The 15,539-nt window shown below is 32.7% G+C and overlaps 3 protein-coding genes and 1 long non-coding RNA gene across 16 annotated transcripts; 2 read left to right on the top strand and 2 right to left on the bottom strand.

Moving 5' to 3' along the window:
• Nucleotides 1-1,909: 1,909 nt before the first annotated feature.
• LOC108740689 lies at nucleotides 1,910-3,486 on the bottom strand. 3 transcript variants are annotated; one of them, XR_001938386.2, is made up of 3 exons: nucleotides 3,379-3,486; nucleotides 2,967-3,322; nucleotides 1,910-2,273 (listed from the first exon to the last, which is right to left on the bottom strand). XR_001938386.2 is itself a non-coding variant. In XM_018475114.2 (2 exons), exons 1-2 carry the CDS (start codon nucleotides 3,291-3,293, stop codon nucleotides 2,072-2,074), a joined length of 543 nt encoding a protein of 180 aa, XP_018330616.1. In that variant the 5' UTR covers nucleotides 3,294-3,473; the 3' UTR covers nucleotides 1,910-2,071. The 3 variants fall into 3 exon arrangements, 1 of the variants encoding a protein (XP_018330616.1); XR_001938385.2 differs by having other exon boundaries at nucleotides 2,967-3,478; XM_018475114.2 differs by having other exon boundaries at nucleotides 2,953-3,473.
• Nucleotides 3,487-3,871: 385 nt separating this feature from the next.
• On the top strand, nucleotides 3,872-9,915 carry LOC108740682 (uncharacterized protein DDB_G0283697-like). 5 transcript variants are annotated; one of them, XM_018475090.2, is made up of 8 exons: nucleotides 4,011-4,056; nucleotides 4,120-4,269; nucleotides 4,939-7,708; nucleotides 7,771-7,964; nucleotides 8,038-8,174; nucleotides 8,937-9,055; nucleotides 9,132-9,379; nucleotides 9,725-9,915. In XM_018475090.2, the coding sequence occupies exons 2-7, from the start codon at nucleotides 4,200-4,202 to the stop codon at nucleotides 9,361-9,363; spliced, it is 3,522 nt and encodes a 1,173-aa protein (XP_018330592.1). In that variant the 5' UTR covers nucleotides 4,011-4,056; nucleotides 4,120-4,199; the 3' UTR covers nucleotides 9,364-9,379; nucleotides 9,725-9,915. The 5 variants fall into 5 exon arrangements, with proteins under 5 accessions (XP_018330590.1, XP_018330593.1, XP_018330592.1 ...); XM_025974045.1 differs by having other exon boundaries at nucleotides 9,132-9,183; XM_018475088.2 differs by lacking the exon at nucleotides 9,725-9,915 and having other exon boundaries at nucleotides 3,872-4,056; nucleotides 4,110-4,269; nucleotides 9,132-9,664.
• LOC108740686 (phosphoribosyl pyrophosphate synthase-associated protein 2) lies at nucleotides 9,699-11,758 on the bottom strand. 4 transcript variants are annotated; one of them, XM_018475112.2, is made up of 6 exons: nucleotides 11,587-11,758; nucleotides 11,193-11,421; nucleotides 10,695-10,983; nucleotides 10,355-10,630; nucleotides 10,126-10,272; nucleotides 9,908-10,066 (listed from the first exon to the last, which is right to left on the bottom strand). In XM_018475112.2, the coding sequence occupies exons 2-6, from the start codon at nucleotides 11,387-11,389 to the stop codon at nucleotides 9,908-9,910; spliced, it is 1,068 nt and encodes a 355-aa protein (XP_018330614.1). In that variant the 5' UTR covers nucleotides 11,390-11,421; nucleotides 11,587-11,758. The 4 variants fall into 4 exon arrangements, with proteins under 4 accessions (XP_018330613.1, XP_018330614.1, XP_018330612.1 ...); XM_018475110.2 differs by having other exon boundaries at nucleotides 11,193-11,457; nucleotides 11,587-11,757; XM_018475109.2 differs by having other exon boundaries at nucleotides 11,193-11,457; nucleotides 11,554-11,757.
• A 122-nt stretch (nucleotides 11,759-11,880) lies between these two features.
• LOC108740691 lies at nucleotides 11,881-15,533 on the top strand. Of its 4 annotated transcripts, XR_001938391.1 has the most exons (7): nucleotides 11,881-12,029; nucleotides 12,168-12,314; nucleotides 13,023-13,169; nucleotides 13,839-13,959; nucleotides 14,022-14,262; nucleotides 14,395-14,601; nucleotides 15,376-15,533. It is a non-coding gene; the product is annotated as an uncharacterized LOC108740691 (long non-coding RNA). The 4 variants fall into 4 exon arrangements; XR_001938390.1 differs by lacking the exon at nucleotides 15,376-15,533 and having other exon boundaries at nucleotides 14,395-14,736; XR_001938392.1 differs by lacking the exons at nucleotides 14,022-14,262; nucleotides 15,376-15,533 and having other exon boundaries at nucleotides 13,839-13,977; nucleotides 14,395-14,736.
• The last annotated feature ends 6 nt before the right edge of the window (nucleotides 15,534-15,539 follow it).

The following is a 15,539-nucleotide window of genomic DNA, read 5'->3' on the forward strand; positions in this document are numbered from 1 at the left end:
CTCGTTAATATCAACTACGGAACATTAGAGTGCGTTTGTTCGAAAAAAGAATTGTATTTTCTTGATGTAATCACACGTCTACAAAAATACAGTTTGAATTTGTTAAGGATTTTAAAGCCAAAGTGTAGAAATATATACTTGGTTAAAATAGATGAAGGAAAAATACCGTAATTGATTTAGATTGTAAATTCTATAACTAAATTGTACTTAAGAATAATGGACAAATTAATATCGAAAAATAAACTCTTTCATTTCAAAAAACAGAATTTAAAATATTATGTTATTGCTCTCCGCCATCATATAGATATTGTGTTATGGTATAATTGCATCCTGTTAAGGATACGAAAGGGAAAGATACGAGGCATACTTCAGCTTTATGAGATTTTTTATGAACTGAAAGAGAAAGGAAAGTATTGTTTATGCGGAAAATGGGCGCGCAAACGTAGAAATTTTTACACTGTTAAAGTTAATAAATCCAATTTATTTTGGTATTTGAACCATACATTTGATGGTAAGAAGCTATTTTTAGACGATATTATCGAACGTGTCAAAAAGAAAAATGCAATTATCTGTCGCGTGTAAATCTGATGGGGATAGGTTTATTCCACGCTAATTGTATAAATATGGATTCTACGTGGATGGCGCTCGTCCACGTACGTGTTTAGGTAGTAGGGAAATAAAATAAAAGTAGGTCGTAGCTCTTAAAGTAGAGTAGCTTGATTAGTTTGTAGGCTTTATGCTAGAATGTAAGTAGGACACACCCTTTAATTATATACAGAGAGAAGAGGAAGATAGTTAGTTAAACGAATAGATCGATAAACGTAGTTGGAGAGAAAGGGGGGGCGAGAGAGAGAGAGAGAGTCGAGCACAACTTGGAATGCCTTTCCTTATTAATTAGGAACTCATTGTGTATAGTAGGATTATATTAAATATAGTAAGTAGATAGATAGATATTTTTAATTTATACGAGGTGCTACGCGTTGTACAGCTGTTGTGGCTTGGCGGCATCATCATGTGCCGTTTTTTGCGTAAAAGGCTGACGTTATGTGAACGATATAGTCAGGATGAGGTGCTTAATTCCAAGTTGTACTCGAATAATACAAACGAGACTTGGTCTCTTTAAGTTGGTTAAATTTAGGATAAGTAAGTGTTTTTTATTGTTGAATAAGTTTATTGTATGTTTGTTTTTTTATGTACTGTACAATTCTTCCTTTTTGTGTTGGTAAAATAAAACGTATTTGTCCAAAAGGCTTTTATTTTCATTTTTTTTCTCATTAATCGATTGAATATATGTAAAATTACTAACACCTTCAATTAAACAATATCATTTGTCAACAAATAACTAAAACGACCGAATATATACAACATTATAACAATACGCTTACTATTCACATGTGATACTTATTATGTTAGATGATGAATGTATGTATATCACTATTACACAAGAAGGTAGTTTAAAATTTTACTTTCTGAAAACTTTTAAATAAATGTAAATGTGTGGGTCAGAGTACAAGAGGAAAAACGTCTTCCTATATAAGACAGGTATCAATTTGGCTAGGCGAAACGGTCGTCATGATGCTGGTAGGACAAAGGGCACACAGAACTCGTTATACTCCAAGTTTACTACATGTAGAAAATTATTTAATGCACCCTTGGTCCGCTGTCGTATAAGAACTACTCACTTTAAAACAATCAAAAGGCAACAATAATTATGATTTTGTTAACTTAAGAAATCAGTTCAGTTATAATCATTATCACAAGGGAGGAAAATCCTTATTACACAGTATATTAATACAATTTTTTTGGTCTTGTTCTTCTGTAGTCTTGACATTACAATTACTTGCATTTTTTGAATGCACAATACATTTATTATTAAGAAAAATTTGATTACTTCTCCTAGAGGAAGAGCTTTGTTGTTGAGAAACGTTTTCTTTTGATTGTTTTTTAATCATTTCAAACAAAGGTGGAGGTACCTTATTAACTAACTGTTTACTATTACTTAAAACATCATAAAGGTCAGTGGCGATGTGAGTCACAAATTTACAGGGGTCCTGCGTCATTTCTTTATTAATCAATGGCTGTTGAGAAGAAAATGTTGGAGAACTTGATGATGAATTAGAAGGTGTGGTGCTGTTTGACTTGGAACCTGTGCGATTGAAACGAATATTTGGCATTGCAAATGTTTCTCGTTTTGGTGCATCATTTTCTTTTCGTTTGTTCTCTTGTCGAAGTGTGTTCTCAATAATATCATTAGAGAAATCCAAGCCAGACACCTAATCAAAATAATTAGGCATTTCAATTAGTAAATAATATACATCTAAATAACATGATAATGTGTAGTTACAAAACCATTTAGTGTTGACTAGTTCTAGTTACATTAAAGTGACCAACACTTACTCTTCCTTTTTGTATTATGTATATTTATCAAACAAAATTAATGTTTACCCTCTGTATTGTATTAAAAAATCTAGCCAAGAAGGACCTGTGCATTGACACACTACGGGACACGTATGTTACTATTATTGTGTATGTAAATAATAGTGTGGGTCTGCAAGCTTTAAAATAAATTAAAAAAATCCACAATAAATTCAATAATAGTAGATATTGGTTTGACATATATAATATCAGTAGTTATTATGCATTTATGAATCTCAAAATTTGTTTTATTAATATGATTACATAATTTGAGATAAACATTTGTTTTATTTTTAATTTTTTTTATGCATAATGAGCTTGACCTGTGAGCTGATAAATAAATAATTATTTCATTAAACAGTGTTTTTTTCAGGTGGAAGAAAATTTCACTTGAAGAAGCTACTGTTTTCTGAAATAATTATTGTGGATTTCTATAAAAAGAAGTTTTGTAATTGAAACATTATGTTTGTATGTTGCTTTGTTAATATTTCTATAGGATACATATAAATTTAGTCATGATTAAAACTGATAATTTACCAGAGCATACATACTCTTCTAATTGTTGCAGAAGTTTCGTTTTGTTTGTCTAGAAATGACGATTTACCCCCTGGTTTGTCGACCAAAGGTATATTTTTCAACGGTCTTCCTCGAACGGGTTTACAAAATACTACATTCTCACAAATGGTACTGTCATCATTTAATATTTGGTTGAACCTTTCGTCATCATCAAAACGACTACGTCTCGTTATTTGCAATCTCGTTCTTATTTCATCGGCGTTGGATAAAATTTCTTTATCAAAATAACCATTAGTACCGAACACGGATAATTCTTGGATGTCTCGGCTAAAATCATCGTCAGAATTCCACTTATTACTCATTCTTTTTTGCCTTTTTCGATTCCGTTGAACTTTAAAATTAATAAAAATATATAAAAAAAACTAAATTATAAACTAAAACATTTACACTTGTTTAAATTTTAATTTTTGCTGCGAAACAAACATAACTTCGCTGAACCACTTATACTTAATAGTAGTATCTATGCCTATAATAGAGTGACATATGAGTCAGCCATGGTGTCGACCATAGATTGCGGATCAGCTAGTCACCTTCTGTCCCAAGTTTTGTAGGTCGAGAGAACTGCCACCCTTGTATATAAATCCACTGATTTAAACTTGTAAGTATTATAATTATGCGTTCATTAGTTTGTTAAAAAAAGGAAAATTTTTTCGGGTGCAGATCGAACAAACAAACGATTATAGTAATCTAAAGTTCGAAAAAAGACTTATTGGGAGGGAGGCTTGCTGGACCCCACTTCATCTTTTAAATTTCTAATTTCATCAAACCTTATTTTTTATCTATGTGTGGATAGTTATCAACTTATCTATGGTTGTCAATTTGTCGATACTCTTATGTACCTCGATGGTACCTCGTCTATGTCATGTGGGTAGATCTATTATCTATGGTCATGTACGCTGTGGAAAAGTGGAAACAATAGTTGTGTGTTGTAATATATTTTTTTAAGTTTATAATAGTGTAAAGATATATTAATTAGAAAAGTGCTTTGTATATATATATATATATACATATCTTTTTAGGATAAAAATCCAATATGGCTAATACCTTCGATAAACTGTAAACTGTGTAAGTTTTTCAAATATTTAATAAGTGAAATATGTATAAAGCACTATTTACAGAAGATGGAAGTTATTTGTTTAAGTGACTCCGATGGTAGTGATTCCACTGTATACAGAGAATGCCCTCGGTCTAGAGAAGGGTACGAAAAAATGTCAAAAGTTTCAAATGAAGTGCAGGTAGAGAGGAATGAAGTAATAACATTGAGTTCAAACGAGTCAGGTAAATATTTAATTAGTTTAAATAAGTCAAAAAAATATCTCATAATTGGCCAGTTACTTGGCAGTTTATATGTATTTAAACTATTGTGTTCATATACATATATCTAATTTTTGCTTATGATTTCATATGTGCAGACTACTGAAATAGGTGTAAGTTCACTTAGACCATTAAAATTGCACAGCAATTGATAGAGTAACCTAATAAAAACTAAACGTTCTCCAAATGGAGGTGTTTCTAAAATTTTCATAACAATTAGGTCAGTACCTTCCACTTGATGCGTGTATTAATTCCAAAAATAATCATAATTGATTGTATTACTTATTCTCTATTCCCAATTATTTTTTTGCAAATATTCAATACGGACTGATAAGCAATTTTTACAGTTTTTTGTAGTGTAGAATATGCTATACAGCATAAAACTAAAGTTATTAAATTAATCAAATTATACATATATATTACTATATTGTCAAATAAACAAAATGAAAAATGAGTTCTGGAAACAACACCTACAGCATCCAAACAATAAGCGAAATGTGTCTAAAGAATACTTGCACGTATTCTGGGTTGCCTAATTATTCATTTCTAGAAATATTTTGAATTCGCATATTTTACTAAAAACTAACAAGTGCTAAAACGTTATTTCCTTAAAATTTTTCATTAATTTTCTAGTTTTGGAAAAGGAATCAATGAGATCTTCAGAAACAGAACGATGTAGAGTGACTTGGGAGAAAAAGAGGAAATCAGATGAATCTAAAATACCTTTTGAGACACCGTCACCAGAGAAAAAAGTAAAACAATGGATGAAAAATCAACATATGTTTTTTGTACAAAAAGAATTGAACTCTAACAGAAACATTCCATTGAGTAGTCAACATTTAGACAGTCTCACCAATAATGCTATTAACATATGTTCCAAGAAGGAATCCTGTCGTCCAACGAAATCTGTATTAATTCGTCAGGATTATGTAAAATTCAGTAATACTGAATGTGGACCTGGAACATCATCTGCAGCTGCAATAGTTAAATTAAACTACAGGGATAATAGATATTCAGAATCAGATTCTGGGTGTTCAACAAATAATTATTCATGCAAATATAATATTAATAATAATAACGATGATGATGATGATGATGATGATGATGATGGCACACATAAAATAAAAGACTGCAGTAAATTAAAAGATGAAAGTAATCGTTTCAATGAGAATACATCAATCAATCTTATGAATGGATGTAGCAATTTTTCCAGGTCACTTGTTAAAAAATCAAACCTTTCAATACACGAAAAAAACTGCCGTGGTAAATTGCACAGGGAGAAAAGTAAACCAATGGATCAACCATTGAGTCCTGAAAGTCAAAAAAAGAACGAACTCTGTTCATACTTACAATTGATGAATACACATGGTAGAAAAAATCGGGAATTCTTACAAAATAGAAGATCTATCAGAGTAATTAATCATCAGAAATTATTAGAAAGAAGAGAAACTGAGAAAGTATTCAAATGTGAGAAACTTGAAAAATCATCTACGGAAATAAGTGAGGAAAATTCAAAAAACAATAGCGATGTTGCTAAGATTTGTGGAAGTTCTGCTACAAGAAAATCATTTGCTGATTTAAATTTGAAATCGTTAGCACCTTCGTGGGTACAAAATAGAAGCGTAAATGTTAGAAATGGTTCGCGATCTTTAAAACGCGTTGTTCCTATTAAAAACGAAAGTAACTTTGAGGACATTATGCAGACTTTTCTGATTACAGAAAATGAAAAGTTGTTTGGTAACGGTAGGAATTCTTCAACAGGAATGGCTAATACAAAAATTACCAATGCGCCTCATAGCAATGAAACCGAAGAAACACGAAAATTGTTAGAGGCTCTTAAAAAAAACAATTCGCCAGCATTGAATGAAAAAATATGCGATCAATTAGAACAGTACTTGTCACAATATGATCCGTTAGAAAATTATACAGAAGAAACTTATAATGTAAAAACGAAAAGTAAAACTAGACGTAGTTTACGCCTTGTTCACAATAATAATTCCTTTACTAAGTCGAGTTCAAACAATTCAAATAAATGCCAAGATTTTGTATGGAAAAAACAATTAAACCCTTATAAAAATCGTGTTGATTATAAGATAAACAGCAATCATTCACTGCCGAAGGTAATAAACGATTGTAAAGATTTGACTTTGAACAGAACCAGTAATAATAAACTCTGTGTGGAAATGACCGATAATGTTCCCTCTATAAATGTTCCTTGTTTGTTAAAGGAGAAACTTAAAAGCCAATTTGAACTGATAAAAAACCTTACCCCCGAACACAGGAAAGCTCTTTTTGATAGTACAAAATTCACCGGAATTAATCAAATACGTAGCATGTTCGTATTTCCAAATAATCATAAAGAAGTATTAGAATTCCATTGCGATGATCTGACATGTAATGGGTTTAAGCTTTCCGAAAAGATTTTTAGCGAAAAAGCATCAGTTACCTTGAACGAAATTTTAAATGTGTTGGAAACTCAAGTTACGCACAGTCAAAGAAAATTAGAATTGAAAATAGCTGAACCGACTATTTCAAAACAGCAAAGGGAGATTGAAACCAGAAACAAAACAAATATTTTGGAGAAGAACATATATTATGTGCTACCTGATTCTAATATGTCAGAAATAGAAGTAAGAAATTATTCTTTATCTGCAAAGGAAGATATTTCCAAACAACAATCAGAGGATTCACAGGTATCCACAAATAGTTCAGCAGCTCGTGTAGGTTCGGGATCCTCGACTTTATGTGCTATTCCACGTAACCAAAATTCTTTATTATCAACCGTCATGTCTCCGGATTTATCCTATGTAGCGCTTCCGTCCAATGTTCAAAACCAACTGTTACCAGTGCGGAGGAAATCCTCTGAAATTAATTCTTCGTGTACCACAGTTAGTTCTTCAAACAGCAAACCGTTAAATACCTATCTCAGTCGTAAGCACCGTTCAAAAATTACTATCGATTCCAGTCTTCAAACTTGCGATAATAACGACGATGAGGTGGAGATATCGTCTAACAAAATACAAAGTAGGTTTCAAGCAGTTCAGCCGGTAATGCTAGCGAAGAACAAAGGCCTAGTTGAGCATGCATATTACTTCGATTTTACATTAGTGGTCGTTCAAGAGTTATCTGTAAGCTTTTGGAAAGTTTGTCCATTAGGTAATATTCTTGGCGTGCACGACATGTGGGAGGCTAAAGGTGATGTTCACCGACTCGTTTCGGACGATTCCACTGACAAAACAGTCACCGAGACCGTCACATATATGGACAAATCGGTGGCCTACTTCGAAATGTGGACGAAAATAAATGATACCGGCGCTCTGGACGTCATCGTGGTCATTTATTTTTGGCTGGAGTGTTTCAGTCAACCAAGTAGGAAGATTGTTCTGCTGGACAGTGTAAAATGGTAATTTGTTGTGTGTATAGCAGATGTTTAATTTTACACTCATATAATTGTAAATATTGTAGTAAAGACGCAGACGTGATTTACATGGTTTTGAAAAGATCTCGTAAAATTTTTGTGGCTACGTGTGCGATTGTTGCAGGGGTGCCCACCACTTTTCTGAACAATCATCATTTAGCATCGGATTATCAATCTATTGCAAGTACCAAGCAAATGGGTTGTGTTAATTATCATGTACGCACAATGCATAACATACAAGGTGCGTTAATGCCCACGAAGTCTAATTTTATGCCATTAAAATTAATTAAAACAAAAACATATATTTATTTTAGATTGTGATACGTTGATTATGGGCTGCGGTGAACAAAAAATAACTCTTTGGAATGTAGAATACGGATTCGTGGTAGCTACAATCGATCTGTTAGGTTTTAATGAAATTCCTCAAACATTATGGACTAAATGTGATAGAGTAAGTTCTTTTATACGACCACCGATTATTAACAGTTACCAAACGGCAGAAATATATATATATATATAATATAATCGCAACTGTCAGTTCCTTTCGACAAAATCTAAATCAACGAAGAAAAAAATAAAACATTGGATCTTATCAAAAATGTACTTAAATCGTAACATAACTATTCTTTTTGTTGATGTTTATTATAAATGAATGAATATATATTTTTGCTTTTGTTCTTGTACTGCTTATTTAACTTATCAATCAATTATAAACATAGCTATAGTTGCAATTTTTAAGTTTAATTTAGATTAGTAGTAGTAGTAGTATCTTGATTTTACGTTTCGAAATCCACATACAGGTAACTTTGTATGGATTAATTGTGTAGATGCTATGTTTATCATATCATGTGATCGTTTTCAATGTAATAAATATATAAAATGAAAAAAAGAAAAAAACTAATCAATTTGATTAAGAAATTAATTTCTCACTGCAGCAGTATTATTTACTATTATCTATTCTCAATTAACCTTTGCAATATTGTTATATTAAGTTGGCATTTAGTATTCAGCCAGTCCTATACAGGTAGTCCCTACCTATTTGGGTCCTTTACGTAAACTTCATATGTTATTATGCTTATGTACGGAGTCTGACAAATAAACAAATAAAGTCTCATAAATTTTCAAAATACCCGCCCGAAAATTTGTTCGACTTTTAATTTATATAAATGTATGATTAAAATGTTCGTTTTGTTATACACTTATGTTTTTGCAGGGTTTCTTGTTTGTTTTACAACAATTTTCGGATACGTCATTGAAGCTAATAGCTATAAATGGAATTAATTACACTTGGAAGCTGTTAAGAAGTTTTCAACCGAATGATACTTGCGGAAGGTAAGCGTTAACGCTAAATACAAATCATTTATATATAAATATTAATAGGAATTGTAATAACAGAATTTGTTTTCAGTTTGCAAGGGGTCTGCGTGGAAAATGGACTACTGGTAGCGTTTTTCGATAACGTAAGTTTGTGTTGGAAAATAGAAAATAGGGAAGAAATTCTAGAGTTGCCCTGTGACGATAATTTAAAAGTTTTTGTATCGGACAGTAATGTCATATCAGTTTCTAATGATCAGCTTCAAGTCAAAAATGCGTTACAGTATCTTCTCACATGCGACGATATCTATAACACCAAGGTGTAAATTAAAAATAACAGTGGTAAATAATTTGATTCATTCATTACATACCCGTATGTATTTATTTGCTAAGTCGTTTTCAAAGACAATTAATTGATCTACGTTTGTATTTTGTAAATAACTAGTTATTAAAGTATTCATAAAATTGGTATACTTTCTGTTTATTATCTTGGAGAGAGTAATTTATTACGAATAAAAACTACTTTTGTGTAAAGTTGGACTCCAAAATATAAATTAATTGTATCTGACTTTTATATCAAGTGCGTATTGTTTATTTTTATAACATGTAGACCGTGGTAACGACTTCCTCTTGATTAACAAATTAAATGAAATAAAACATATTCTTATGTTGGTTTTGTTTTATTAGGTGTTCAACTGAGACAGATCTTTTATGTGAAGAATAAAAACAGTAATTTATCGATTTCATGATGTCACCTTTTTTCTTATATATTAGCGATTAGTGTAAAGATGCTGAAAATATATTTGTGAGCTAAAAATTAACTGAAAGTTAGTAGAGTAACTAAACATCTTATTCAAGTAATAAAAGAATTTAATCTTCAAGAGTGACATTTTTAAAGAGATATGACATCGATTCTTTATTGTGAATTCGACGAATAGCCTCGGATAGTAAAATGGAAATGTCGACAGTTTTTATTTTGTGGCACTGCATCTTTTGTAACTCGTGAGGAATGGTATTAGTGACGACAACCTATAATAAACGTAAGCAACATTATATTAACAACATTTAAAATATTTGTTAAAAATTACTTCATCGATTGGAGAATCTTCGATCAGTCTTGGTGCATCAGATGATAAAAGTCCATGAGTTGCCAGAACGTAAATCTTATATGCACCACGCTCTTTCAGCACTTCAGCAGCGGCTACGAACGAATGGACATCGTCTATTAAATCGTCCTGTGCAGTAAAAAAAAAAATAGAATACATACACATATTTTATTACATTAAAAACACTTATTCACAAAAATAAAATACACACCACCATTATGGCAATTCTTCCTCCTACATCGCCAACAACATTAATTGGAGGCTTTTCTTTTGCAGGATGGACAGGCACACCGACACCTGCGTCCATCGTGCGAGATCTGGGTACAGCAGGAGGTGAATATCTTCCATCAACTTCGTCACTTTCAGCTTCTTTCTGTTCTCCATGAATAACTGCTATTCCAAGTCTTAATCGTTCCGCATACGACGTCGCTTTCTTTGCAGAACCCGGATTACGAGCAACAATAACTGAATTACGATAATCAGGAATCTAAACAAGTATACTTATGAGAAAATGATTTCGTTTAATACCTTAAAATTAGATTTAGACCTACACTTTCTTGGATGTATTGAAGTAAAAAAGGACTGGCTCTTAAATTATCTACAGGGCAATCAAAAAATCCCTGTATTTCTTTTTGATGTAAATCCATTGTAATAACATGTGTTAAGCCTGATTTACACATCATCTTTGCTAAAAGCTTTGAAACGATGCAACCACGTTTACGCATTTTGCATTGCTTACTATATGGAAGATAGGGTATTACACCTACAATGGACTTTGCAGAAGAAGTTTTGACCGCATATGCCATGATCAGTAGCTCCATTATATTGTTATTAACATCTCTAAAATTGACTTGGTTATCATCCCCACTTGTCTTTTACAAAAATAAATAGTATCATTTGTATAAACAATTGATTGGGTTTAGGGAGAGGAAGGAAACTTTTTCCACCATATTATATCGCTGTAGGTTATATTAGTTCGATTTGTTTGTTTAAAGTAGTTCTTAAGTGTATCCCAACATATTACTCAATACTAAAAATACTGTACATACTTTGTGCCTGTTTGAATAATATAGATATCCTTGCCACGAATCGAATCCCCAATTTCAACCATTGTTTCTCTATTTGTTTTATGATAAACGGAACAATCGGCTACTTTCACATCCAATCTTTTCGCAATCAATGAAGCTAATTCAGTATGCGAATTTCCGCTTATTATAACTATATCTGACGAACGAGGAGCTTCCATTTCTGGTTTCTTATTAGGTCAACGAAATCTTTCTAACCAACAATGGTATTACAAATACATACTTATTGCTACAAATTATCAACAATTAAAATAATTACAACAATTTAAGTAAACGACGCAATTCTAAATAAAATTAGTGTTATTAAAAAAATTGAATAAAGCACCTGCTACTATTATAAAATAAATGAACCGCATACCATCACAACAACGGCTATTTTACAGGACTGATCCCGCGTTTGATTTCCAATCCCCCTTTTAGAGTATTCACTAAATTTTACACCAAATTAATTTTTTTGTTACAGTTGTGACCGAAGAATGATGATCATTTTACGAACTGCGAAAGCAACAGGAGAAAGAAATTTTCTGGACAGTTTTCACAGCCCCGTAAATGCAGCATTCAATAAAAAAATATAGCAAATGCAACTGACAAGAATATGCTTCCGTTGTCTGCTATTATTCATTTCATGTATAATACGTCGCATGGAACGCACCCCATTTCTCCATAGCATAAATTGAGATTAACTTGAATCTATGGTTATTTAATTTTGCTATTTTGATATATGACAATTGATTGTGTTTGTTAAAGTCCAGGCTCCTTCATTCTAATACTTGTTAATTTTGGTATTTTACTTGGTTTTTGGTGCGTTTTGTTATTTATTTGATGTTTATTTATTTATTTATTTATTTATTTATTTATTGTGGAGTATGGATTCACACCCAATTACAATTATTTATTTAATATCATAGTTAATTTGTGTTTCTTGTCGATTATTTGCAGATAGTTGACTTAATAGTTTGCTGTGGTGCAAGACTCCCTGGATTTTGTTGTTTGCTGCTTACTATTAACCGAGAATGAATTTGCAGTCAAATGGCAGTGTAATATCAGGGGATCATCTCTGTGATTGTGTTATCATCCAATTCTTAAGTAAGTGATTGTTTGTTTCTATTTGTTGTGTATATGTTCATTAAGTGATGATGATGTCTTAAAGCAACGCTTAACCATCTTTCTGTGACGATACAAGCAAGTTCTTATTAACAACACTAATATAAACTTCACCAGTACAATGTTCGAAAAAGTTCACTTGCTTTTTATAAAAAACGAGCACTGTATTATTAGCAAGCTGTTTCAGTAATAGGTATTCACTATTAGTTAATAGAAAATTAAACTTATTAAAATCACTTAATGAGTAGAAAAGAAGGTTGATAGGTACTTTGATATGCTATGCACGTAATGGCACTAAGGGGACTGGAAATGATCATATGTGATAGTGAGCTCATTTGATATTATATTATATCCTTAATTTGTGAAAATGAAACATGTTTATTTTTTTTTCTTTGACGGGGCTATGCTTTGCATTGTCTGTTATTTTTCCCATCATGTATCATGAGTCGCATGGAACGCACCCAATTTCTTCATAGCATAAATTGAGGTTAACGTGCATCTGTGGTTATTTGATTTTGTGATTTTGACAAATTGCTTCCGTTTTCTAAAGTCTAGACTCTTCATTGTAATATTTGGGTATATTTTGGTATTTCATTTGGTTTTTGGTGCGTTTTTGCAATTTATTTCATGTTATTTATTTAATAACATAGTTAATTTGTTTAATTTGTTTTTCTTGTCGATTATTTGCAGATAGTTGACTTAACAGTCTACTGTAGGGTAGGACACCTAGAACTTTGTTGTTTGCTGCTTACCATTAACATAGAACGAATTTGCAGTCAAATGGCAGTGCAATATCTGGGGATCGTCTCTGTGATTGTGTGAGCATCTAATTCTTAAGTGAGTAATCCCTTGTTCTTAGTTGTTGACTATATGTTTGATTAAGTGATTATGATGTCTTAAAGCAACGCTAAACCATCTTCCTGTGATGATACAAGGGAGTTCTTATTAACAAAACTAGTGTAACATACACCAGTACAATGTTTGAAAACGTTAACCTGTTTTTTATAAGAAATGAGCACTTTATAATTACAATGATTTTATAAAAAGTTACACTTATTTAAATCACTCAATTAGCAGAGGAGCCGTTTGATGATTACTTCAGTAGGGTATGCAGGTAATGTTAGGAAGGAGGTTGAACGGATCATATGTAATAGTGAGTTCATTTGGACATTATATTTTAGGCTAAATTTTTGAAAGTGCAACATATTTATTTAATTTGACCAGGGTATGCCTTGCTTTGTCTGGTATTTTTCCTTTCATGTATCGTTAGTCGCATGGAACGCACCCAATTTCTTCATAGAATAAATTGAGGTTAACAATGTATCTATGGTCATTAGATTTTGTTATTTTGACAATTTATTGTGTTTTGTAATGTGTATGCTTCTTCATTGTAATACTTTTGTTGATTTTGGTATTTCAGTTGGTTTTTGGTGCGTTTTTGTTATTTATTTTATGGTATTTACTTAATGACATAATTAATTTGTTTTTCTTATCGATTTTTTGCAGATAGTTGACTTAATAGTCTACTGTGCTGTAGGACTCCCTGGACTTTGTTGTTTTCTGCTTATAATTAACCTAGAACGAATTTGCAGGAAGGGCAGTATCTGAGAATCATCTATGTGATTGTGTGAGATTTAATTTTTAAGTGAGTAATCCCTTGTTCTTAGTTGTTGACTATATGTTGGTTAGGTGATAATGATGTCTTAAAGCAACGCTGAACCATCTTCCTGTGATGATACAAGGGAGTTTTTATTAACAAAACTAGTATAAAATTCATCAGTGCAATGTTCGAAAAGGTGCAGTTGCTTTTTATAAGAAACGAGCACTTTACTATTAGCAAACTGTTTAAGTAATAGGTGTTCACTATTAATAAAAACAAAGAAGAAAAACAGAGAAGATTGATAGATAGCTGAGCTGATCATAAATATTAGTGAGTTAATTTGACATTGGGCTACTTTTGTTAATTTTGCTAGTTCATTTCGTTTATGGTGCTTTTTTGTTATATGTTTCATATTATTTCTTTTATAACAGTTAATTTGTTTTTCTTGTCGGTTATTTGCAGATCGTTGACTTAATAGTCTACTGTGCTGTAGGACTCCCTGGACTTTGTTGTTTGCTGCTTACCGCTAACCTAACAACAATTGGCAGTCAATAATGGTGGGAATAAAGGCCATTATACTGTTTATTCATATAAACTGATAAATAAGTTCATAATTACTTTAAGGTGCTATGCATGCTATAGCTATAGAAGATGAGTTAATGATTCATAGTGAGTACATTTAACATACTAGTGTTTTTATTAGTTTGAAATACATAAGAAGTACATTTTCTTAAACAACTGTACAGTAAGTTTCGAAGTTGTCATATGTTGTTTGTTTAATAATGCTACGTTGTGTACTTGTTATTTTTCTGTTCATCTGAATTCGAGCCTCATATCACACCATATCCCACACCCAAGTCTCGTACCCTAAATGCGACACCGCACATCCACAGCAAATGGCCACACACTTCATGCCCCAGTTATGCCACCTATCGCGTAACACCATACACACATCTAACGCCACTCCCAGATCTGGTATCTCAAATCCGCTTCCGATGTGTGTTGAACGCCTCATGCGGGAGTGGCCCTATCTCGAGGTCGCGAATGTTGTGCCAGGTATCCCATGCGGTATTCGGACAGCAATATTCCGGAATCGGGGTGCGGTGTTTGCTGCAGAGGCCGGAGGTCCCTAGTCAGATTTCGATGTCCGGTATGAAGAGTGCGATATAGGGGTCCGTGCCGGTATTAGAAATTCGGAACTAGGGGTCAGGGGTAAGGTACTGAGGTGCTGTACGAGAGTGTGAGGCGCTGGAGGTCGGGAGTGTTGTATCAGGGTGCGGTGTCAGGAAAGATGGGGTGCGGTGTCCACGTTCGGTACTATGTGTGGTGTGAAATATATTTTTGGTATCCAGGTCCGACGTTCTGAACGTTGTGCCAGGGGTGCGACATTTGGTGTCGTCGATTGGGTATTCTCGGTATTTGATGCACGGTACTTTGTTTCAGATAAGCGCCGTTCGGCGTAGTGTTCCTATGACGGCATTCAATAACTAGTGGATAGTATGTGGAAACCTACGGACGTGAAAGGTATTGTGCCTTGTATCTGTTGGCGCCCCTTGTTTGTTGCAAGGCATTCGGCAACTGATGTGTAGGACATTCGGCGTTGCGGT

Source organism: Agrilus planipennis, unplaced genomic scaffold (genome assembly GCF_000699045.2).
Source record: "Agrilus planipennis isolate EAB-ADULT unplaced genomic scaffold, Apla_2.0 scaffold177, whole genome shotgun sequence".
In the NCBI taxonomy this organism is placed as follows: Eukaryota; Metazoa; Arthropoda; class Insecta; order Coleoptera; family Buprestidae; genus Agrilus; species Agrilus planipennis.